The sequence below is a fragment of the Podarcis liolepis genome (assembly GCF_965112155.1).
Source record: "Podarcis liolepis genome assembly, chromosome: 6".
Classification (NCBI taxonomy): Eukaryota; Metazoa; Chordata; class Lepidosauria; order Squamata; family Lacertidae; genus Podarcis; species Podarcis liolepis.
Window position 1 is genome coordinate 2818536 of NC_139559.1, and position 25146 is coordinate 2843681.

The 25146-nt window shown below is 48.0% G+C and overlaps 2 protein-coding genes across 2 annotated transcripts in view; one reads left to right on the forward strand and one right to left on the reverse strand.

Moving 5' to 3' along the window:
• CCM2L (CCM2 like scaffold protein) overlaps positions 1 to 25146 on the reverse strand; it is an 881881-nt gene that overhangs the window by 259819 nt on the left and 596916 nt on the right. The window lies entirely within an intron of this gene.
• Positions 956 to 24306, forward strand: LOC310708786 (uncharacterized protein). Its single transcript, XM_083507596.1, has 16 exons — positions 956 to 1251; positions 1476 to 1602; positions 2165 to 2252; positions 6819 to 6926; positions 8770 to 8895; positions 9620 to 9671; positions 11136 to 11196; positions 12485 to 12576; positions 14589 to 14762; positions 16739 to 16780; positions 17898 to 18053; positions 19030 to 19103; positions 19473 to 19521; positions 20717 to 20774; positions 22376 to 22455; positions 23905 to 24306. Exons 2-16 carry the CDS (start codon positions 1494 to 1496, stop codon positions 23944 to 23946), a joined length of 1311 nt encoding a protein of 436 aa, XP_083363722.1. The 5' UTR covers positions 956 to 1251; positions 1476 to 1493; the 3' UTR covers positions 23947 to 24306.

Consider the following 25146-nt stretch of genomic DNA (forward strand, 5'->3'; position numbering starts at 1 on the left):
TGCCCTGTGCCGAGGGGCCAGTCGCCCGCGGGGCGGAGTGAGCCAGGGCAGGATGCTGGGGGGGAGGCAGCGGGCGGGCCAGGAGAGACGCGTGGCTCGGACGTGCTGCAGGCCCTGCAGTGACTGCTGCCTGGCATTTTGTCACCCCCCTCAGTGGTGACACCGGGGGCGTATCACCCCCCCTTCCTCCGCCCCTGGTGGGGAAACCCAAACATTAAAAAACACCTAAACATCATTAGAATTAAAACTATATATAAACACAAGAGGTTTGTAAATACACAATATGTAATTAGGGATGGGTGAATCTTTCTGACTTTTCAGTCTTGAGTTCAGCTGTGCACATTTCCATGTGATCTTTTTTCTTAAGTCCTCATGAAAATACATCAACCTTTTAGTGCCAGTTTCCCCTATTGTGCACATTTCCCACTCATATATTTTTTGCATGTTGTTTTTACTACTGCATGCATTTTTATGCACCGTTTGCCCTGGTATATTTGTTTTTGTACGCATCCCTGGGCTGGCAAACAGCCCTGCAACGGTCAGGAAAGTGCCAGTTCCAAAGGCTGGCTCCAGCCTTTCTGTTTGCGCATTGTCTTGGAAAGCGCGGATTCTATAGGTTTTCCTTTAACTAAGGAATAAATGGAAGCTCTTCCCTGCGTCTGTTCGTCCTGCTTGCAGCGCTTGGTGATGCCACCTCAAAGTTAAACTGCTGCTGATTCTTATCTGGAACAAATGGCGTCAAACTGGAAGCTGAAAAATAACATATTTTCAGGCTTAATGGATAGAAATGTGTTTTGCAGATAGCAGCCAAACAACCTGTAGAACTTGGGGGAGGAAACTTGTTAAAAAAAAAACCTGAAAAAACCTTTCCTTCCTTCCTTCCTTCCTTCCTTCCTTCCTTCCTTCCTTCCTTCCTTCCTTCCTTCCTTCCCTAAGCTCACCAAAGACAGCACACTCAACAAGCATGGAGCTCAGAGCCCATGGTGTGCACCAGCCAGGCTGCTCCTGGTCTGAATGGCCTGTTCATAGCTAAGGAGCACATTCCACCTGTTCTCACAGTCTGAAGTGGCTTGGCTCTTTGCAGCGCGACCCCTCTCTCTCTCTGAGCTATTCTTTTGGCCACGCCTTCCTAATTTTAGGCTCCCCTGGCCCTGCCTGGCTGGTCTATATAATGCACACCTTTTGCCACCTGGGGGAGGGCTGTCCAAGGCAGCCACCAGCCACCCAGCCCAGATCAACCAGCAACAGAAGGTAAGGAGACTGGGAGGAGGGGTGCTTCGAGATGAAGCAGTGGGGTAGACTTGGAAGGGGGTCTTTTTAAAAAATATATAATTTTTAATTAATTTTTCAACATATCATTTTCAACAGTAATTAAACATACTTTCATTTCAAATCGTGAGCTAGAGACGTGCTGCTTTAATGAAGGAGGCTAGACAAAGCCCTTTGACGCATTTTGGTTGTCTCTCTTTCTCCAGGTTGCTGCAGAAGCCGCCATGGCACAGACCGTCCTTCTGAGTGTCGCCCTTCTGAGTGTCGTCCTCTCCTTCCATGGCGCTTTGGGCATCAGTGGCTGCAGAGTCACTCAAACCGGGCTGGAAAACTGTAAGGGAATCTGCCCCTGCGAATGTGCCACTTAAAATCCCCAAGCCCACCATTTATTTATTTTGCAGAAAACCCCCAGGTAGCTCAACGCTTGGTGTGTTTCTCAGATGCAACAACCACCCATACAAACAGGTTCCAGACACGGTTCCTTGCCCTCCCTCCCCTCCCTCAGAGAACCAGGGGAACTGTAGTTTCGCGAGGGCGCAAAGAGTTCTTGGGCCTTCACCTTTCCTGGGATTCCTTCCTTGTGCACCACCAGCTACGACCTTTAAGACATTCTGGAGCTGTGTGGCATCTATAGGGTTGCAAATAGCTGTACGCCGCAGCAAATAAAGGCTTGACATATCTCGCTTTGCATGCCATGAGTCTACCTCATATATTACTTTCACCTTTTCAGTTGAATTACTGAAATAAATGAACTTTTCTCATGGCCACGACTTTCCCAATGCTGAAGGTGGAAGACTGCTGGCTTGCACCAACCCTGGCTTGTTCCAGGGCATTGAAGAACCTGGCCCTTGCCTCTCCCTTCTCCAATAATCTCCTGTTTGTGTTGTCTTTACAGATTGCCTTTCCACAAAAGATTACTGGGTGCAATCAATGCAAGGTCCTATCCAGCAGCTCCCTGTCCCCCCCCTTCCTGGCCTGGTTGGGTGAGTAATGATCTTCCTGCCGGGAAGTCATTAGTTTAGATGCTTTTATGGGAGACAAGCTCCCCTCTCCAAGTTGCTCCGGGTTCTTGTTTCTCTTGGAATCCTGGAAGCCAAGACCCAAGTTTGGGGCAAGTGCTCTTTGGTGAGAAGACCCCACAGCAGAGATGTAGCATGGCAAAACACGCAGCAAAGAGAAGTGTAGAAATCTAGGCTGTGAAACCTTTCAAATGTGTCCTTCTGGTGATTCACACAATGTCCCCTTTTAAAAGCTTTCCCCAAGCTATCCCACTTCCCTTGCACAGAGAGAGGCCACATGTCCGGTAAGTCATAAAATGCTTTACTTACAAACTGTCCAAAGGTCAGGTTCATGTGCTTTTCCATACAGCAGTCAGAAAAGATGCACAGGCAGTTTAAAATGTTGCTTAGTTATAAAAGGTAAAAGTAGAGGAGAGAAAAGCTAGTTTCAGACTCCATTCTTCCTGAAACAAAAGAGGCTGGTTAAAGCCATGCGACCGGAGCAAACAGCTCAGACCTGTAATCCACACGCTTCGTTTAAATCGGTGGTCCCCATACTTTTGGGGGCTACTGCCCCTTTGGTCCCATAAACCCACCCCCAATGCCCCCTACCTCTTACCCTCTAGAAAGCCTTATTCAGAATGGTGGTTTGCATGGCCTACTGAGAAGAACCACACAGTGAAATTCAAAACTGTCATGGAGACTTGTACATTTATTCAAAATCCAAATGAAGCCGTTCAATTGTAGCACCCTGCTTGTGGTTAACGCTTAGCTGGAATGAAATATTCAACGCAGCAACAGAGAAATTAAAAAAATAATTTATTTGTCAGACAAATAAATAAGAGGCACAGTGGTATATGGTTACCAAGCTCTGGCCTGCCTCCTGCCATTATGGCCAGCACTTATATTTCCTTAATCCAGCCCCCTTTGCTCCTCCTATGGCTGCCTCTGTCCCATCAGCCTGGTTGAAATTCCTATTGGCTGATTGGTATAACCAATCACAAAAATACACTCATATCCTACTGTCCTTATATGGAACACAAAGAGCTATATATTGTTACATCTATAAATGACAAATAAGTAGTAATATATCTTACATGTGTCTCAACAAGGAATCTTAATTACCAGCTCACCTCTTGCCCTCCTTGCCCTCCAAAACAGATGGTTAATAATTTTAAATTTTTATCTTGAACAGATGTCAGAGACCTCGGGTTCATATTCTCATGCATCATCAATGAAATATCTCCTTTTAGAGGTCTTTAAACAAAGGTCTGACAGCCATTTGTCATAAGTGCTCGATTGGCGTCTTCTTGTCTGACAGGGGGGCTGGACTGGTGGCTGACTTAATTCCAGGATAAATACAACTCTTCTAGCATTTGTTAAATCCTTTGCATAATTACATTTAAGCCAATATATTTAAGCTAATATATTTCATACATTATCATAGGTAACCTTTTAAAAGGAATAAGGCCTTTTTAAAGTAGAGAGAGAAAGAAAAAAAAGAACTCAGTTTAAAACAGTTTCAGAAGAAGGCTCTTCAGTTTACATCCCCCCCCCCTTCAGCAAGCTGCTTTTCCCATTATCTGTTTACACTTCCCCCCCTTCTCCAGCCGGTTTGTTTTCCATGTGCTCTTGGCCTTTTGACCTTAGGCTCAAGTTTAAGGCACACGGTTTTATTTTACTGTTTACCAAACTCTTAATTATGTAGGGTCTGTGTAACCTTGGTCTTCAGCCTGTAATTCCAGCTTTTATGACTTTGAGAATTGTTTTCTGCTATCTATCAAAGGGGCCCCTTGTCTAGGAAAACATTGCCAGTGTTCTCTGAACAGCTGGCATGAAACATTTGAAAATCTAAGCCCATTTAATTTAAGAACCTGATCAAGATATAAGCCAATATATGCCTTGATTAAAAATGCAGTCTATATTCAGATGCCACACAATCAAATGGATGAATGTTATCCAGTGATGCCAGATTTTCAAAGTCTGATAAGTCTTTTGCAACTCCAGTGCCCTCCAAACACCTCCTTGCCTCTTAGCGCCCCACCCTGGATAATCCCACTGCCCCCTGGTGGCAGTCCCTCTCCTAGCATCTATACATATCTGTACAAAGACTATGGGCCCAGAATTGATTATTGATGGATGCCAGTAGAGTTAATTAAGAAGAGAGACCCAGGAGAATCCAGCCTGCCTTAAAGCATCCAGGATTACTTAAACTACAAGGCTAAAGCTAGCCTATCAAAGCTTCCCTTTTAAACGGTAAAGGGATGGCACTCTGCTGAACTCACAAATGTGAGCAAGGAAGGATAATATCCAATAAATAGATCCTCTCCTAGCATCTATAAACATTCCTACAAGTACTGCCCACTTTGGGAATCATTGGTCTCTAAAACAATGGCTGTCACCCACCTGAATAGAACTTTGCTAATAATTCAGATGCTTAATAATAATAATAATAATAATAATAATAATAATAATAATATATTAATATTATTTATACCCTGCCCATCTGCCTGGGTTTCCCCAGCCACTCTGGGTGGCTTCCAACAAAATATTAAAATACAGTGGTCTGTTAAACATTAAAAGCTTCCCTAAAAAGGGCTGCCTTCAGATGTCTTCTAAAACTCTGGTAGTTGTTGTTCTCTTTGACACCTGATGGGAGGGCGTTCCACAGGGCGGGTGCCACCACCATAAAGGCCCTCTGCCTGGCTTCTCGCATTGAGGGAACCGCCAGAAGGCCCTCGGTGTTGGACCTCAGTGTCCGGGCAGAATGATGGGGGTGGGGACACTCCTTCAGGTATACTGGACCAAGGCCGTTTAGGGCTTTAATGGTCAGCACCAACACTTTGAATTGTGCACGGAAATGTACTGGGAGCCAATGTTGGTCTTTCAAGACCAGTGTTATGTGGTCCTGGCGGCCACTCCCAGTCACCAGTCTAGCTGCCGCATTCTGGATTAGTTGTAGTTTCCAGATCACCTTCAAAGGTAGTCCCATATAGAGCGCATTGCAGTAATCCAAGCGAGAGATGACTAGAGCATGCACCACTATGGCGAGACAGCCTGTGGGCAGGGAGGGTCTCAGCCTGCTTACCAGATGGAGCTGGTAGACAGCTGCCCTGGATACAGAATTGACCTGCGCCTCCATGAACAACTGTGAGTCCAGAATCACTCCCAGGCTTCGCACCTGGTCCTTCAGGGTCACAGTTACCCCATTCGGGACTGGGGAGTCCCCCACCACTGCCCGCCTCCTGTTCCCCCAAAACAGTACTTCTGTCTTGTCAGGATTCAACCTCAATCTGTTAGCCGCCATCCATCCTCCAACCGCCTCCAGACACTCACACAGGAACTTCACCGCCTTCACTGGTTCTGATTTAAAAGAGAGGTAGAGCTGGGTGTCATCTGCATACTGATGGACACCCAGCCCAAACCCCCTGATGATCTCTCCCAGCAGCTGCTTGTTGAAAAGCATGGGGGAGAGGACGGAACCCTGAGGCACCCCACAAGTGAGAGCCCAGGAGTCTGAACACTCATCCCCCACCACCACTTTCTGAACACGGCTCAGGAGGAAGGAGCGGAACCACTGTATGACAGTGCCCCCAGCTCCCAGCCCCTCAAGACGGTCCAGAAGGATGCTTTTGTCGATGGTATCAAAAGCCGCTGAGAGATCCAGCAGAACTAGGAAACAGCTCTCACTTTTGTCCCTAGCCTGCCGGAGATCATTGACCAGTGCAACCAAGGCAGTTTCGGTCCCATGATGAGGCCTGAATCCCGACTGGAAGGGATCCAAATGGTCCGCTTCTTCCAGGCGTGCCTGGAGTTGTTCAGCAACCACCAGCTCAGTCACCTTGCCCAAGAATGGAAGATTTGAGACTGGGCGATAGTTGGCCATATTGGCCGCATCTAAAGATGGTTTTTTAAGAAGATTACCGCCTCTTTCAGTGGGTCTGGGAAGGCTCCCTCACAGAGGGAAGCATTCACCACCCCACGAAGCCCATCGCCCAGCCCCTCCCGGCTAGCTTTTATAAGCCAGGATGGGCAAGGATCAAGGAGACAGGTGGTTGGTTTCACTTGTCCAAGCAGCCTGTCCACATCCTTGGAGGCAACAGATTGGAATTGATCCCACACAACTTGACTAGACAGGACTCTAGCACTCTCCTGCCCCAGCCCTGCTCCCACGGTGGAGTCTACCTCTTCCCGAATCTGAGCGACTTTATCTACAAAAAACTTTGCAAAATCAATGCAGGAGATCATGTGGCCCGTATCTCTTAATGAATTGCTTCAAAGGTGCATATATCTGCATGGGGGTAAAAAACCCAAGACCCCAATACTTGGCCAGCCTCCTTCCTTTTTTGCTTTTGATGGTCACACGCAGTCGCATAGTAGTAAATGCTGACACGCCAGAGCTTGCGATGACCATAGCCGGAAGATCCCTTGTCCACCATGGAAATGGCTGGCAAAGGGTTGTGTCGCAAGGAGTGTGTTTTCCTTGGGTCGTGGAAACTTCGGCTGGCGCTGATCAGCCCCCTCCTAACAGCTCCTTTTCCTTTTCTGCAGCTGCCGATTCGATGTCCTGACATTTAAGAGTGTGAGAGTGGCTTTCAGGCCGCCCTATGGAGTGGACGTGGTTGGGTGCTTCGTGGTCCAGATCAAGTGCTCTTTGCTGTGAGTAAGATGCATCCTGGGTCGCTGGGCAGATTTGGGAGACCCTTCGCTGCCGAGAGTTGCCAAGACAAAACCGCAAAAGCCTTTGCACCCGCTCTGCCCGGCTGCTCGCGCACGGCAGGACTCTCCCCTTGGCCGTGACCTCTGTGGTTTGAGGACAGGGGGGTGCTGATCTCTTGGCACCCCCTTCCCCTTGGCGCCTGCTGGGTGTAAGGGGCCAGTCTGTTCTGGCTGGGTGGGCAAGGCCACCCCAGAGGTGAAAAGGGGCAGATCAACAAAGGCAAACCCGGCCTTTGCTCACTAGGCAAGCGAAGGAACATCTCCACACGCCAAGATGAATATGCAGGAGAATGAATGAAAGGAACACATGGCCTGGCTCATGACCAGTGGCGTAGCGTGGGGGGTGCAGGGGGGCCGGCCGCACCAGACGCAACATCTGGGGGTTAGGGTTAGGGGGCACAAATCCACAGGCTAGGGGGCGCAAATCCACGGGTTAGGGCGCGCAGATTACTTGCCTTGCCCCGGGAGCTGACAACCCATGCTACGCCACTGCTCATGACATCCTCTGTCTTGCATTTAAGAGCGCTAAAGAAAAATCGGATGGGAGGGTGGCTCTCCAGATGATTTGTCATTTCACATCATCCCCTGACAGCATGGCTAAGGGCACATAGGAACACCGGGGGCTGCTTTTTGCCTGGTCTTCTAACTGCATGCTGTCTGCGCTCTGGATGGACCTTCATAATATGGCCATCGTTCTCTTCTTTCTCTTTCTCTTTCTCTTTCTCTTTCTCTTTCTCTTTCTCTTTCTCTTTCTCTTAAGGCCTTTCTTTTCTTTTCATTCTTTCTGCCTTTGTTCTTTTTTCCCAATTAAGTAGCTGTTTTAACTCCGTATATTATAAAAATATACTTTGCTGTGGGTTTGTATTTTTGTATATCTTTGAATAGGTATCTCTATCTATCATCTATCTATCTATCTATCTATCTATCTATCTATCTATCTATCTACTATCATCATCTATCTTTCTATCTATCTAGGAAATATTGAGCAGAAGAGAATGGAATAAAAAAAATGTTTGATGTTTCTCATCTTTGTCTAGAGGCCCATTTCTACTGGCATTTTCCTGCCTTTTGCATGCAAATTAAACCGAAGAGTAAAATTAGTGGCTATATTTTATAGATTCCATTTCCTTGAGCACTTCAATAGGCTGCAAATATTGGCCCTTAAATTTTCAAGGGGAGGAAGGTAATCTTTTGTAATATTGTTGCAGGATATATGAGCATTCCCAGAGCAAGATTATAAAATTTTTAGAAGCAAGGAAGAATGATTTATAAGCAAATTTCAAGATTAGTCCCCCTCTCAAGATAATTTCACTTCCTTATTCCTTTCTTGTAAACTGCTGTCTTTTGCAATGATTCACCCATCACGGGAGTAGCGGGGGGGGGGGCTGAAGGGATGCCAGGACGCTGGGGTAGCTAAATCCCATTTGATTCATATGATTCCTCCAATATGGTGCCCTGTGAAAGCCCCAAATTTGGCTGCCCCAAATGGATCTTCTCCATCACAGATCTTCACAATTCTGTGCCCCCTTGGCTGGGCACCCTGCGCGGAGGAACCACCGGCAACGCCCGAAATCTGATTCTGCTCCATTACTGGCAATGGCTCTCCAGTCTTATCTGAAGATGCCAAGATTTGAACCTGGGACCATTTGTGTTCAGAGCGCACGCCTGGCCACTGAGCCGTGCCTCGTCTGGGGTGGTGTTGGCGGCCATAGTGCCCTCGTTTCGGCCTCACCTCTCGAATCAAGGATGGATAGCAGCTGACCTTCCTCTCCTCTCTGCTTAGGCTGCTACCGGCCACAGTGAGCGTCGCATTTTGCGCTACCACCCGGCTGGTGCTGGTACCTTTGGGGCTGAGCGTCGGCAGCTGCTCTTCGGAGTACGTGGAAATCAGTGTAGACCCACTGATCAAGTAGGTGATGCGCAACTTCCTTTCCTTGGTGGGGGGACGGGACAGGCGGGGGACGGTCGAGCGCCTCTCTTTCCCACAACAAGGGGAAATGCCCTGAGCCGTCAAAGGTGTGTGAGATTCCAGCCAAGTCTATCACCAGATCTAGGAAAGCAGATTGTTCAGGGGCCACTGTGGAAGGAGGTGTGGGTCCAGAACTGGCCTCCACAGTCACTTACGGACTCACTGTTCAAACCGTGTTTATGGAAGACAATCTTCCTCGGCTACGAGGCATCGCCCAAGAAGAAAGACCCGGGGAGGCAAAGGGCTACAGCTTCCATGCAGGGGTGGAGTGCATGAAAATGCTGCCCAGGTGGGTTCTGCAAGGCGCCCCTCCCAGGGGTGTGATGCGGAGGGAACCGGCTGCAGCAATGGGGCAGGGGCTCACTCCTGCCCCCCAGTCCTGGAGAGGGCGCAGCAGCATTGCAACCCAACCCTAACCCACTTTCTGCCAGAGCTGCTGGGCCGGCTGTGAGGAAGCAGGATCAGATCTTCACCCTCCATGCTCTCCAGCACCCCTGCTGGCAGGGCACAAGGGGGATCTCTGCCGGGGGGCTGGTTCAATTGCAGTTATGGGAAGCGATGCATAAATGAAATGAACAATAACAACAGAATATGAAGAAAGGAAAGAGGAGCAGGATTCCAAAGAACCTCTCTGCTAACTTAATTCCTGCTTCTTCTTTTGTAGTTTGGAGCTGCCAGCAGTGGCGAAAATCCTGGCCCCTGTGCTGGATCCTGTGGTAGGTCTCACAGAGCATTTTATCTCCCCTCTGCTAGCAGCCCCACATCAACAAAGAGGTTCCAAAAAGCAGGAAGCAAATTCAGTTGACTGGAGGCCTCTGCCTCTGCAATGCTCTCTTCAGGGGAATCTGGTGTCTCTTGTGCATCTATGCTTTCTTGTTGTTGTTGTTGTTTAGTCGTGTCCGCCTCTTCGTGACCCCCTGGACCAGAGCACGCCAGGCACTCCTGTCTTCCACTGCCTCCCACAGTTTGGTCAAACTCATGCTGGTAGCTTTGAGAACACTGTCCCACCATCTCGTCCTCTGTCGTCCCCTTCTCAAGGGTCTTTTCCAGGGTCTTTTCCAGGGAGTCTTCTCTTCTCCTGAGGTGGCCAAAGTCTTGGAGCCTCAGCTTCAGGATCTGTCCTTCCAGTGAGCACTCAGGGCTGATTTCCTTCAGAATGGAGAGGTTTGATCTTCTTGCAGTTCATGGGACTCTCAAGAGTCTCCTCCAGCACCATAATTCAAAAGCATCAATTCTTCGGCCATCAGCCTTCTTTATGGTCCACTTCTCACTTCCATACATCACTACTGGGAAAACCAGAGCTTTAACTATACGGACCTTTGTCGGCAAGGTGATGTCTCTGCTTTTTAAGATGCTGTCTAGGTTTGTCATTGCATACTATCTGCATGCTATCCTTTGCTTTTCCCTGTAGGACTAATTGCAGTTGTTAACAGTCGTCCACAGGTTCACCATACCCATTGAGTCAATCACCCATCTCCTACTATCCTCCTGAGAAAAACCCCACCCTCCCAGTATATATAAGGGTCTGGTGACTTCTATTCCATGTGACTAATAGGTGGCCATGACCTTTCCAGACCAGGTAAAAGCTTATTCCCAGAACAAACTTAGTTGGTCTTTAAGGTGCTACTGGATAATTTTTTAATTTATTTTGAAAAAGTTCACTCACATTTCAGTTCACGATTTGATCCCTGAAAGGCAGGCTTTAGCTAGTAGTTACATAACAATCTGTGAGTTCGTCTCACATGGAGATTGAGCTCATGTGCTGCTGGCTGAGAGCCAGCAGACAGCAAAATTACATTAAGAGAACAAAATGGCCGCAGTAGAGCAGCATTGCAGTAAGAGATCAGCAAGCAAGAGAGCAGGTGAATGTGTGAGAGAGAACGCTTAAGATGGCTGCGTGACTCGGCTCTTTTATGGAGTCAGCCAGAGCTGTGCCCATCTCCCAGGTCACATGCAGAGGGAGGACGCTCCAGACCAGTGGAACAGGAAGTTTGACTGGCTGGACGGTCATCCCCTGTATGTCCACTCTAGCAATACAGGTAATGTTGTACTTGACTGCTCCAGTGGATCACATCCCACAAATGAGTCCCCAAAAAGAGTGGAGCATGAAGCCACCTGCTTAATCTCAAGTGGCAGGGAGTTCCAAGTCTCTGACCACTGGACCTTCTCTTTTTCTGCAGGTTTGTGGCCAAGCCCAGAAGATAATCACACAGCTGAACATTGTCTTAGGCCTCCAACTTCGTAAGCGCTAATGGGGTGCACCGCTGGTTTACTTAAAAGACTCACGAGTCGCTTTGATATTTTAAGAAAATCGCAAAGTAGTACGCAAAAGAATAGAATGTCTAAACAGGCACAATAAGATGATATTTAGCCAGAAAACTCTGCGCCTTCACATTAACCCAGTGATGGCCAGAGTTGGCCACTGCAGAAACCAATAACGCAGCTGAACTCTGCTCTGAAAATGAACGCAAATGGGTTTTGGCCAACGCAGAGGACACAAATGGCATTAGGAATGAGGTCACCTGGGAGGAGGCTAAAGCTGATGGTCTGAGGGTCAAAAATAGCGTTAAATAGGTCTTTGGTTCCCAGTCCTGGGATTTTTTTGTTTTTGAGGTAGAGGTTTTGAGAGGAAAAAGTTTCATTTGGATTTTTGGGGGTGGGGTGAAAGTCCCTATTCTTCAGAACTCCCTGCCTATCAATGCCTTGGCTGGTACTTTTTTCAACACCCACTAAAGCCATTTTTCGCTAGGCAAGCCTACTATGCATTTGCTTTTTCAAACTGCTGATTTTTTGCTTATATTTTTACAGGTTTTTTTTTTTAAATGCATTGTTTTTAAAGCTATTGTTAATGGATATTGCACACCGTTCTATGTAAATGGTTGAGAGTTTTTTTCCATTGAAGCAAAGCGTTATATCGTTCTTGCAAAATAAATAACAGAATATGACCCCTGCCCTGCCCACATTCCACATGTAAAACAATAGGATCCCATTCGCAACCAGAGGTGCCACTGTATTAGAGATTTGTTAAATGGTACAAGTCATAAAATGAATGGGTATTGGGGAAATTAAGGTGAAATTAAGGGATGCAGTTAGTCTTAATGTAAAAGAGTTGTGAGAATCTGAGAATCAAAATGTAATTTAACGTATTTAACATTTCGAGGGCATACGTTGCCTATTTACAGGAGGCTCATTTAATGGAACAGGATAAATCTTTATGAATGAAAGATTGGGGGGGGGTAACAGGTATACGTCACGGATACTTTGACGAATGCTAAAGGTGTGGCCATTTGGTTCACTCTGCCCCCCCCCCCTAGTCTCAGTGCTGTCCCTTGCAGAACTCAGCAGGGGGCAAGATGGAGACCAGACCGGGTTGCATCTGCCTGACATTGGCTCTCTGGCGCCACCTACTGCCTGACTCCCGGCCTCCTGCCCCATCAGTCGCAAGAGCTGCCAGCCATCCCTGCTTGGGCTACTGTTCTGCTGTGCTTTGTGGTCCAGCTTTGGAAAACTCCCAATCTTTCTCCCCCAGAGCCAACGCCGTTCTTCACAGGCTGCCAGTACATCTGCACAAGGCCCTACCCGCCTCAACTCAACACCGGCTACTTGGATTTGCCTTTAGTGGTGAGTGGCTTCATCTTCTAGGAGCAGTGGCGTAGCGTGGGGGGTGCCAGGGGTGCCGGCCGCACCGAGCGCAACATTTGGGGGGGGGCGCGTTTGACCGGCCCTCCTGGAGGAAGCAGGAACCCCACTGTCCTCGGACCTCCTCCGAAGCCTGGCGGTGGGGCGGAGAGACCTTCTCCCCGCGCCAGCCTTCGGATGGCTGTCCTGAAGACTTGTGGTGGGAGCTGTGGCGTACCGTGGGGAGTGCAGGGGGGCCTGCTGCACCTGGCACAACATCTGGGGGGGCGTGGAAGAGACTCGAGTGCTAAAATCCACGGGTTAGGGGGCGCAAATTACTTGCCTTGCCCCGGGTTAGGGGGCGCAAATTACTTGCCTTGCCCCGGGTGCTGAGAACCCACGCTACGCCACTGTCTAGGAGGTTTGTTACAGGCTCAGAGGGAGTCAGTCTGAATAATGGATGCAGGGAGGCGATATTTCAAGATTGTGATATATCACCAGCTAAACATTGCAATATACTGATAAATCACTATGCCTGAAATAAGGATCAAGCTACGTACAGGCATACGCGGGTGGCGCTGTGGGTTAAACCACAGAGCCTAGGACTTGCCAATCAGAAGGTTGGCGGTTCGAATCACCACGGCGGGGTGAGCTCCCGTTGCTCAGTCTGGGGTTGTGGCGCTCATCTCGCTTTATTGGCCGAGGGAGCCGGCGTAAAGCTTTCGGGTCATGTGGCCAGCAGGACTAAGCCGCTTCTGGCGAACCAGAGCAGTGCACGGAAACGCCGTTTACCTTCCCGCCGGAGCGGTACCTATTTATCTACTTGCACTTTGACGTGCTTTCAAACTGCTAGGTTGGCAGGAGCAGGGACCGAGCAACAGGAGCTCAGCCCGTCACGGGGATTCGAACCGCCGACCCTCTGATCGGCAAGCTTGCAAGGAGAGACTCCCTTGATTAGACGCTGGCCGGTGAAGGAACTGACTCATAGCTGTCAACTTTTCCCTTTTCTTGCGAGGAATCCTATTTGGAATAAGGGAATTTCCCTTTAAAAAAGGGAAACGTTGATAGCTATGGACTGACCAGTCCACCAGGGCACTGCAACACCTGCCCTATCCCGGGTACCAGCAACCCACTCTATGCTCCTGCCCCAAGGATCTCAGCTTGCTGCTCTCTGGGCTGGCAGTTCCTTTAGCAGTTGGCGCTCTGACCTTCCCACCTGCTTTCTGAAAGGCCGCTGGACCTGCCATGGGTCGTTTTCCAGCCAGTGACTTTCCTCTTGCCTCCAGATCTTATGTTCGGGCGCAGGCAACTCACGGTGACTGTGCTGGTCCTGTGGGTTACCCAAGAGGCGAGGTCCAAGTCCGGTCCATGGTCAGAGGTGCAACGTGGAGACAGTCCGTAGTAGCTGAAGCTGGGTGCAGGGCAGGGAGTCGGGTGAAGTCAGGAACAGGCTTGCAAGCAGGGAGCCAGGGTGGGTGAGGAGCTCAGGCAGGAAAGCAGGACAGGGTTCAGGCAGGAACTAGCAACCAACAATGTTGCTCCCACAACTTGGGACTGGGGCTGGCCGGCTTTTATCTGTCCTGAGGCATAGGGCGGCCCCGAACTTCTGGTGACTAGCCTCTCCTGGCCTGGAGGCGAGCACTCCTCCTGCAGGAACTCAGTTCCTTCCGCCTCTCTGCCCTGAGCCTCTGCAGCTCAGGAGAGGCTGGAGGGTTAACAGACCCAGAGGCAACCTCAGTTTCCCCTGACAGGGCTGAGAGTGGAGCACCTGCAGGCAATGGGTCCTCCATCACCTCAGGAGCCAGAGCAGACTCAGCTGACGCCTGCACCTGAGGATCCAGCACAGGTGAGGACCCTTCAGGCTTAGGCCCCAGCCCCGGCTCAGCTGGATCTGGAGGCGGGGAATCCTGTGCAGGCTGGGATCCCTCAGGTTCAGCATCCGAGTCCGAATCCCAGGCCATCACAGCGACTGCAGTTGGGTCCCACTGATTTCCCCCCTCTTGTTCTCCTTGCAGCCTCAAATGTCCTGCGGAGGAGCTGTGGTTCCCTGGCCCACCTATCCCATCTACTACCCGCCAGCCACCCTCGTTCCTGATGGACACTTCTGTTATTATTTCAACGAAGCTGACATGGGCAACATCCTTTCAACTTTGAGGGCAAGAGATTTGTTCAGCCATGAGGTCACCCAGGTGAGTTCTGCACAATGAGGGCCCTTTCCCTGGGCAATTGACAACAAGCTGGAGGCAGTGGGCGCCGATTTTTTTGGGGAGCCCACTGCCCCCTTGATTCCATAAGATCGCCCCCAGTGCCCCCTAACTTTACCCTATTAAAAAAGCATCATTCAGAGCAGCGGTTTGCACAACCTGCCCAGGAAGAGAATAACACAATAAAATCCAAACCAGTAACAATTAATTGCACATTTATCCACAATCCAATTTATTTGTTCGTTTAGCTTACGGTAATTAATGCAGCCGAGGTGATCAGCTTGATCCAGGTCTACCAGCTTTTCAAAGTCTGGAAGTCATTGACACCTCCAGTGCCCTTTTGCCCCTCTGCTTCTTAGTGCCCCCCAAAATCCTACTGCCCCCCAGTTGCTTCCACCACCTTTAGGAAGCACTGAGTCAGAGGGTCAACACCAGAAATATTTTTGCCCCACTCAGTGAAATATGAAGCCTGTGCAAAGATGGCAGCTTGATCCGATTCAGCTGAAGCCCTGGGATCCAGAGCTGCAGGGACCAGTTTGTTTATCTGGGCAATTAATTCTCTGCTCCATACTGCTTAAAGTAAGGATAGTAGGAAAGGCTATATTGATTAAGTATTATAATTCCTTCCCCTCAATACAGCAAGAAACTAGTTTGCAGATTTGTTTGAATCTCTTTAGTTAAACAATCCAATATGGCTTGCTCAGAGGGATAATTCCTGGTGTCGCCTTTTATCCTTCTTAAAATAATAAAGACACGAGAGTCTTTCCTTAAAAGTAGCAAGAAGTTTACTAGAGTCAGGTACGTAGCCTTGTTGGTCTGATGCAGTCGAAATAAATTAAAAAATTCTCCAGTAGCACCTTAGAGACCAGCTAAGTTTGTTCTGGGTATAAGCTTTTGTGTGCATGCACACTTCTTAAGGTACACTGAAACAGAAGTCACCAGACCCTTATATATAGTGGGAGGGTGGGGCTTTTCTCAGGAGGGTAGTAGGAGATGGGTGATTGACTCAATTGACTCAATTTGACTTCGCCAAAGGATTACATCTCACACAAACACTCTCCGCTTTTCACATCTGGATCGCAAAGCAGATGTGTGTGTTTTTAGAAAAATGGGGAAATCTACAGAAAGGAACAACTACAATTAAAACCCCACATTTTAAAAACCCCAGAACAATTAGCCAAGATCTCCTTAGGGCAGTTCTACACTTGCCATTGATAACGTTTAAAATGTGTTATTAAAATGTGACACCAGAGGGTGCTGCAGAGCAGAGAGCCACCGACAATGGGAAACTGCCATTCAGCGTTCTAAACGTTATTAAAAAATAATGTTCTGTAAGATCAATGTAGATCCAGCCATAAATATTAGGGTAGTATCCGGAGCCATTTGCAACAGGACACCCGTTTCTTCTTCTCCTCTCTGTGGCTTCGCACAACCTCAAGCCTCAGTTTATGTATCCAGGGAGACATCCTTTCAGACAGCGTGTCTCCTCCCCCCCCCCAATTTTTTTTATTGATTTTCCAAATTTATGACATAAACAAAAAAGAAAAAAAATACATATAAAAACCCAAACAAACATACAAACGTTCATCCTAACTATTATACTCCCACCTTTATTACCATTGTTAGTTGACTTCTTCCAATCCCTCTAGCTGATTTTCCATATATTTCATTATAGCAGTTTTCCAATACTAGTTTCCAATAAGATTAACTTAATCAACTAACATCTTTCTTTCTTATCATATTCACTTCTATCCATAGTGTCATACAATTTAAAACATTTAACTCCCAAGCCAATTTGGTACTCACAAATATTACTACTTATATTATCTTAGGATATTTTACTAAATAATCCTTAAATTTCTTTTAATTTAAGAAATCTCCTGGTTGACTCTTTGAACAGAGCTCAGCATGGGGGGGACCATGGCAGAACCTTATAATCAAGATGTATTTTCTTTCCGCAGTCGACTGTGACCACCACTTTAATAATGAGCCACATCCCTGAGGTACGTGATCCTCCTTGGCTGTGAGATGGGTGTGTCAGGGGAGAGGGAGATTTTCAGAGATTTGTTCATGGGCCGGCAGGGTGGCGAAATGGCTTCTTGGGCCCCCTGCATGTGAGCGACGGACACAACATTTTGGGAGCGATACCGACCACTTTGGAAACACCCCTCAACAAGTTCAGGACAACGATACCCTTTTCCTCTCTCCAAGAGGAGCTCTGGAAACCAGCCTTGCGAGTTTGCAGCTTGGTTCAGCTGATGCTGCGCAGCGGGAGCCGATTGGCTAGTGCCTGTGTTGTCGCCAGCACATCTCTCCGCTCTGTCCATGGAGCAGTTTTGCAGCTGTTTTCAGGGGCTTCAATGGGGACAGGAAGGACTGCAAGCTGAATCAGGATTTGCTGGTCTGTCACACAAACTGTGAAGCCACCTCCAACTGAAAATGAAGAATCCTCTGGGCTGGCTTTTTCAAAAGCATTTTATTGTTTTCCCGCATGAGAGAAACACAATTTAAAATACAATAAACAGCAGCAGCTTATAGCTGGAATCGCTGCTTAGAACAAGTTTATGATGCGTATGGAAATCTCTCCGATAAGTCTCTCCAGATGTTTCTGTGGGTCTGGGGAGGTTGTCTCGGTTGATTGTCCCATCTCATATGGTGAGATGTTGCCTCTGGCCTCCCTGAGCTGGCAGGTCAGTTTCTCGACCAGAGGAACAGGGCCACACCTGAGCATGCCACGAATCTTATCGACAGGCCTGCTGCAGAAAACCAATGTTTAGCAATTTCTAAACAAAAACGCCAGCATCTCCTGGTGAGATAAGTTGATTTCATAGAATTATAGAACGGGAGAGTTGGAAGGGACACCCAGGGTCATTGTATATTATTGAAATTGTATATTATGTCCTACATCTTGCGCCCATTTAATCATTACTGATTTTCCTTCTTCATCTTTGGTCTCCCATTCCAAAAGGATATTATATGCCTTTTAAAAATAATTTCGTGTTTTCTTCTATCACTTTATCAAATTAGAGCAAATTATATACCCAAGGTAGCCACCAGCTGTAAAGGAGATGAATTTATTTGACGATCCTGAGAGATCACATCTACCCTCTTTTCCGACAGATTGAATGTCCAGCGGATCTTCCTTCTTTGCTGAAGATCTCGTGCACAAGCATCTCCATCCAGCTTACTGCTAACTATGTCTATCTTGATGCTGAGCTGCATATCGATATTGGCTATTCCCAGTCAGAGTTTGTTGGCCTCCTTCAAGCCACAGCAGTAAGTAAAAACACTGGGCAAGTAACCCTTCAGGAGCCGAGAATCAGGGGTGGAATTTTCTGAAAACCTCAATGAAGATTTTATCTACACCTATTTCCCTCCCCAATTCTTGTTTTGCTCCTTGGTCTCAACAAGAAGTGCGTCTTCCCCGATCTCCCCACCCTGCTGTACTGAAAAGATGAACTATTAGGCACACATGCTCTCTAGGCTCCTAAAAGCAACCAGCACACAGCTATAAATGAAAGGCAATAAATTGGTGAAAGATGAGCCACTCCTCTGTGCAACCTGAGCTTCGCGTTTAATTTTGCACATGCTTATTTCGCTTTATGGGATGCGGGTGGCTCTGTTAAACCACAGAGCCTAGGGCTTGCCGATTAGAAGGTTGGCGGTTCGAATCCCCACGACGGGGTGAGCTCCTGTTGCTTGGTCCCTGCTCCTGCCAACCTAGCTGTTCGAAAGCACGTCAAAGTGCAAGTAGATAAATAGGTACCACTCTGGCGGGAAGGTCAACGGTGTTTCCGTGCGCTGCTCTGGTTTGCCAGAAGCGGCTTAGTCATGCTGGCCACATGACCCGGAAGCTGTACGCCAGCTCCCTCGGCCAGTAAAGCGAGATGAGCGCTGCAGCCCCAGAGTCGCCCACGACTGGACCTAATGGTCAGGGGTCCCTTTACCCTTTACCTATATTACCAATAAAGAGTTTGTGAATGTTTATTCCAAACCTGCCAAGGAGTCCAGTTCATTTTGTTGTTTCTTTAAGTACTTCGTAAAAGGTTCCCATTCTTCTTTAAAGTCACAGTGATCCTTGTCACGTAGTTTATGTGTCAATTTTGCCATTTCCACATAATCCATCAGTTTCTCTTCCCACTGTTCTTTAGTCGGGATTTCCTCATTCTTCCATCCTAAAAAAACCCCGGATTCTTCTCAATCTCCCCTGGCCCTCGGTTTGACTTTGATGCCCTTTGCATCCCAATTTCAGAGACTGAGAATAATTCTCCGCCCGGGCATTGACTGCCAAAGAGGACTGCTGCTGTTGTCGGTGGATGTGATAAGGTAATGCATGCAAGGATCCATCCCCCGGTTTGGATTAGGTCCCTTGGGACCGTGGATGGAGGCCCTCGTGGGCAGCTGTGGTGGGCTTGGGGCAGAGAGCATTGTTTGTGGGCACCCGTGACGCTTCTTCCTCCCTGCACACAACCTGACTTTTCCTGGCTCTGGAAAGGTCCCCAGATGTTGGAGAGGCCTGTCTCAGAAAGCAGGGATGCGGGGCTGAGGCTGTGAATGCAAGGAAGGAAAGAGGCCATATAGATTGAAAGTTGCAAAGAGACCTGGGGCTGGTTTGGGATTGAAAGTTGGGGAATGGATGAGGAGGGGATGGCTGGCTCTGCCTTGCATCACAGCGGCTCATTCCTCTCTCCCCAGCGACATCCAGATTACAGCTGCTTGCAGCGGGAAACCCTGCACGATTTCTGTAAGTATCGGGTGATTTAATGGGGGCAGCAGGGCTCGTGGGTGGAGCTGACCTCACCCAGCCCTCCCCCCCCCAGCTTTTAGTTGGGCAAAATCAAGATCTCATGAATTTTTGCCCAGGCCATTGTAGGGCATATCGACTGCACAGATTTTAAACCGAGTGACACATCTCTTCCCTCTCTCTAGGGAATCAAGGCCCTGTGGTTTTGAGGGTGGCAGGGACCTCTAGCAGAGACCCCCCAGCCTTGACACCCAACTACAATTCCCATGATTCCTTGAGGGGAAGCCATGACAGAGTGGAACTGGTGCTGAAGCGATGCTGGTTGCAATGCAGAGAATACGCTCCCGCCTTGTATCTTGCACTTTCTGGGCTTGATAGTTCTCCCCCTGCTATCTGGTCTTCCTTGGGGTCTTCACGCCTCTAAAATTACTAGCATTTGTCGAAGCCCCCAACTCTTGATCTATGCCATTCAGGGCTCTGCCCAGAATACCTGAAGGAGCGTCTCCACCCCCATCGTTCTGCCCAGACGCTGAGGTCCAGCTCCGAGGGCCTTCTGGTGGTTCCCTCACTGTGAGAAGCCAAGTTACAGGGAACCAGGCAGAGGGCCTTCTCAGTGGTGGCACCCGCCCTGTGGAACACCCTCCCACCAGATGTCAAAGAGAACAACAACTACCAGACTTTTAGAAGACATCTGAAGGCAGCCCTGTTTAGGGAAGCTTTTAATGTTTCTTAATCTTTGTTGGAAGCCGCCCAGGGAGGCTGGGGAAATGCAGACAGATGGGCGGGCTACAAATAATAAATTATTATTATTATTATCCAACACACCCTGGTAGAAGTGCTACTTACCCACCTTTCCCCCAGTCTCCTTCCAGTTGCTTTGAAAGGGACCCCAAAAGGTATCTAGTCCACCCCTTTGGCCCAAAGGCTGGTGGTCTCCGACTCACCCTGCTGCCCCACTCCCTTTCTTCCCTATACGGAAAGCAAGAGCAATCGCAGGAAAGGTGCGATGCCTCAGAAGGTGGCCCCATTCTCCTTCATTTGGAGGCTGCGTGGCCATGCGTCGTGGATTCTTTAGACGTGGTTCCTGCGCTGCAGCGGGTTGGACTACGTGACCCTCGGGGACCCCTTTGAAGTCCACAGTTCCATGATTCCCATCTGCCTCTCTCTTGACGCGTGGAGGGTTTTCTTTTCGCAGGGCTCCGTGATAGAGGAACTGTTTCCGATAAGGACACACTGCCAGAACTTATTCAACGGTGAGTGTCGCTCAGGGGCGCGTTTGGCTGAGACGGCTGGTGAGATTTGCACCAGCTCAGGCATCTCCTTGCGACTTTGCCGCAGCGAAATCTAGGGGATGGTCGGTTTAAAGGTTCCAGCATTCGGGGACACTTGACATGAATGTCGGGGGGCCCCCAATCCTCACTTGCCCCCCAATGGAAAGCCTTGTGAGACTGGCAACTTCCGTGTGGGTAAAAAATAAAATAAAAAGTGTGGCAGAAAAAATACCTCAAAAAACTCTAAAAAACCCAAGCTGTTTGGTCAGGACTCCCTCTCTGCAGTATATACAGTGGTGCCTCGCAAGACGAAATTAATTCGTTCCGCGAGTTTTGTCGTCTTGCGATTTTTTTCGTCTTGCGAAGCACGGTGTCGGGAAAGTTTTGGAAAAGCTTCAAAAATCACCAAAGTCTTTAAAAACCTCAAAAAAGGCTACCACCTCGAAGTCAAGTTGCAACTGTATTAACGGTGTTAAGAAAAAGGAAACAAACTTGCAAGACGTTTCCGTCTTGCGAAGCAAGCCCATAGGGAAAATCGTCTTGCGAAGCAGCTCAAAAAACGAAAGACCATTTCGTCTAGCGAGTTTTTCGTCTTGCAAGGCATTCGTCTTGCGGAGCACCAATGTAGTGGAGTTTGGCTTTCCTAATGGTCTTAAGCTTTTTTTGCCCTTTTGCTTTTTTTGCCCTTCTATTATTTTTGATGCCTTGATTTCTTTAATTTATTTCACCCACCTTCCTCACCCCTTTGGTGGTACAGGAAAAACAACTTACTCCTTAACTTGAAGAAAACAAAAGAGATAATTGTGGACTTTAGGAAATGTAAATGGAATATTCAGCCACTTATTATTGAGGGGAAGTGCGTGGAACAGGTCTCGGTGTTTCGATTTCTGGAAATGGAGTTGAGAGATGACCTAACCTGGGGAGAAAACAGCAAAGAACTGATGAAGAGAGCACAGCAGAGGTTATATTTTCTGAGAATCCTCCGGAAAAACAATCTCTCAAAGGACCTGTTGATGGCATTTTACCACTGTACTGTGGAGAGTGTATTAACTTATGGTCTGTGTGTGTGGTTTGGGAGCTGCACGGCCAGGGGAAAAACAATGCCATCCAGGGTTGTAAAGACTGCGGAGAGAATAATTGGGTGCACTCTTCCCACCTTGGATCAAATCTACGCTTCCAGGTGCCATAAGAAAGCTGCAGAGATAGCGCAGGATAGTGCGCACTCCGGAAATGATCTCTTTCAGCTTCTGCCTTCTGGAAGAAGGTACAGGGTTATAAAGACTAGGACTAGCCACCTGAAAAACAATTTCTACACAAATGCAATTCTGGTTCTAAACACAGCATAAGGAGTCTCTATAGTATATTGTATTTTAAAATGGGGTTTCAGAGTTTTTAGGGGTTTTTGAATGTCTTATGTAGATTTTCAATTTCATTGTTCTGCATGGGACAATGACAATAAAGATATTGTATCGTATCGTAAGTGCTCCAAGGCAAAAATGCCAGGGGTATCAGTCTTTAGCTCTTGCGATGTGGGCACAGCCATAACTGCATGATAATATTTTATTCCCCGTCTTCTCCTGCAGAGAGGCTGAGAGGCGGATTCCCCTGGCCTTTCCCCATGAACTGCGCCTGTTCCTCCTGCCGTGACGTCATTGTTATCCCGGTGAGAAGAGAGACTTTAAATTGTATGCCAGTGTTGGGTGGGAGTGCCTAAATCTCCATTTGGGGAGAGAATGGGGGACGTAAGAGACGGGAGAATTGGGAAATAATGCGGGAGGGGGAGCACTGTGTTCCATAATCCCTCTTCTGTATTCGTAAGAACTCGATCATTTAGTGTGGCAGCAGCTACCCTTTGGAACTCCTTGCCTCTTGATGTTGAGCTTAGAAATGCTTGTGTGAATTTTATTCTGTTCTGGTATTTTAACTCCAGCTCTGGAGGCAGATCAGAGCCATTCTGGCTAGTAGCCATGAGAACGGGGGGAGTTTGGGGTGAGGAAAGTCTACCTTTTGGCTATAGCTTGACTTCCACCAAGGATCTCTTTAGCTGCCCCTGTCAGGCTCCCTCTCCAACCCATCCCGCTTTCCACTTCCCATAGTAAAGCTTCGTTTCATTTATCTCCCTCCTGCTGTTTCCCGAGGGACGCGGGTGGTGCTGTGGGTTAAACCACTGAGCCTAGGACTTGCTGATCAGAAGGTCGGGGGTTCGAATCCCCGCGATGGAGTGAGCTCCCGTTGCTCAGTCCCTGCTCCTGCCAACCTAGCAGTTTGAAAGCACGTCAAAGTGCAAGTAGATAAATAGGTACCGGTCGGGCAGGAAAGTAAACGGTGTTTCCGTGCGCTGCTCTGGCTCGCCAGAAGCGGCTTAGTCATGCTGGCCACATGACCTGGAAGCTGTACACCGGCTCCCTCGGCCAATAAAGCGAGATGAGCGCCGCAACCCCAGAGTCAGGGGTCCCTTTACCTTTACTGTGTCCTGAAAGGGTCCCTGTTTGCCAGGATTCCTTCCATTGCCACCTTCCCCCCCCCCCCATGCCCTCGTTCATTCCAAAAGGGCCTGTGCAGGAGAACTTCCCAAAGGAATTGTGCCCCGAGTTTATTATTTCATAAAAGTTATATACCCCCTTTGATTGGGAAAGGAAAACCTCGAGGGGCCTTGCAAAAAAGAGAAAAGAAAATGTGTACAACGTATTTGTAACAATGCAAGAAATATAATTGTGCAAGGGAAATGTATACGGAAAGTTTAATTACTGAAACAGATTAAAAGTCCCGTCAGCTTTCTAAGCAGCTGGATGGGCTTGTCTAAACAAGAATGTTTTAAGCAGGTGCCAAAAAGGAGTCCTGCCACTTTGATGTCCATAGGCCGGGAGCTCCAAAGTTTGGATGCTGCCACACTAAATGATGGAGTTCTTACAAAGGCGACACGGGTGTTAACGTAATGCAGTGGCCCCAATTCCCCTTCCCTGGAGGGCATGTGTCCACTGTTTGGCTTTTCTGCCTCAGGTGCCAGAATTTATAGGGGCCTGAGTTGAAGAGGGTGGAATCCAGTGGTGAAATGGGAGGTTCATCATTCTCACCCAATCTCTTCTGGCCCCCTTTTTTTTAAAAAAAACAGAAATTTGCCATGTGGTGCTGCAACCTGAACTACCTGCCCTGATGACCTCGGGTGGCTGGAGAAGACCCTTCGACGGAAGCCAGAGCGGTCCCTTTGCTTCGCTCAGAAGGGGGAAAGGGGGGGAAACCCGGGTGGTTGATTTCTCTATGTTCTCTTTAGTGGGATGGGGTCAATCATGCACAGGGGTGTATCTTCAATTGTGCACATCTTTAGATCTTGCAATCAGGGCTTTTTTCAGCTGGAGCTCAGTTGGTGCCATTCTAAGAGAACAAGGGAGGCGTTTGTGGTGAGTTCCGGCACCTATTTTTCTAGGAAAATAGCAGTGCTTATTCTGCTTAAGGGCAGTTTTCAGGGGTGATTTTAAGTGCTAAAGGGTGAGAAGAAAGTTGTTTCATTAAAGAATCTTTGGGCTGCATTCCTGAGTTGTGGTGTTTGATATTTCTTTATTTAATTGCTTTGTCAAATTTATGCACTGTTTGATTCAACAAACAAACAAACACACCCACCCCTCAAAGCGGTTTACGAAAAGGTGAAATGACAAAATCAGGAATAATCTGCAATACTTTAAAACATGCAGAGAGTTAAAACAGATTAAAACTTGCATGAACTTTCTAAGCCTCTGGACGGGTTTGTGTGAACTAGAACACTTTCGGCAGATACCAAAAAGAAAATGGCAAAAACAGCTGCTTGGCCTCAAGAGGCAGAGAATTCCAAAGTTGAGATGCTATCGCACTAAATGATCAAATTCTCAGCTAGCTCCTCACTGCTTGAGATATTCGCACCTAGCCAAGGCTGTGCTTTGCACACAGCTGCATTGCTTACATGTTAGTACGGGGGTTTCCAATCTTTTGGGGACACTGGTCCCATATGGAATTTGAAGGAAGTGCAATGGGCATCCATCACAAAATGCCATGATGTGTGTGTGTGGCACAATGCAAAATGGAAGCCACGGCTAAAAGAGACAGGACCATGAGATGGTGTGGGCAACCCCCAATCAATCGATGTGGAAAAGCTGCCTTTATGTGTTAGCAAAGTCACTTAAATAATGCAGATGGAGTCCAGAGAGAAATGAATCCAGACAGCACTTTACTGACTAGCCTGAACAAAAACAGTGTATAATGTGAGGAGAAAGAAACAGAGGCTTTGTATTTCTTGGCCCCTAGGCATTGGCTCCTATGGTGAGTTCCCAAACATTTCCTTAAAAAGTTTCTTTCCAAAGTTTCTCTCTTCCACCAGTGTGGG

Coding starts and splice junctions, on each gene's coding strand:
- LOC310708786 (XM_083507596.1), top strand. CDS start 1,494: ATGGCACAGACCGTCCTTCTGAGTGTCGCCCTTCTGAGTGTCGTCCTC. Junction 9,672..11,135: donor CCCCTGTGCTGGATCCTGTG/GTAGGTCTCACA, acceptor CTTTTTCTGCAG/GTTTGTGGCCAAGCCCAGAA. Junction 22,456..23,904: donor GTGACGTCATTGTTATCCCG/GTGAGAAGAGAG, acceptor TAAAAAAAACAG/AAATTTGCCATGTGGTGCTG.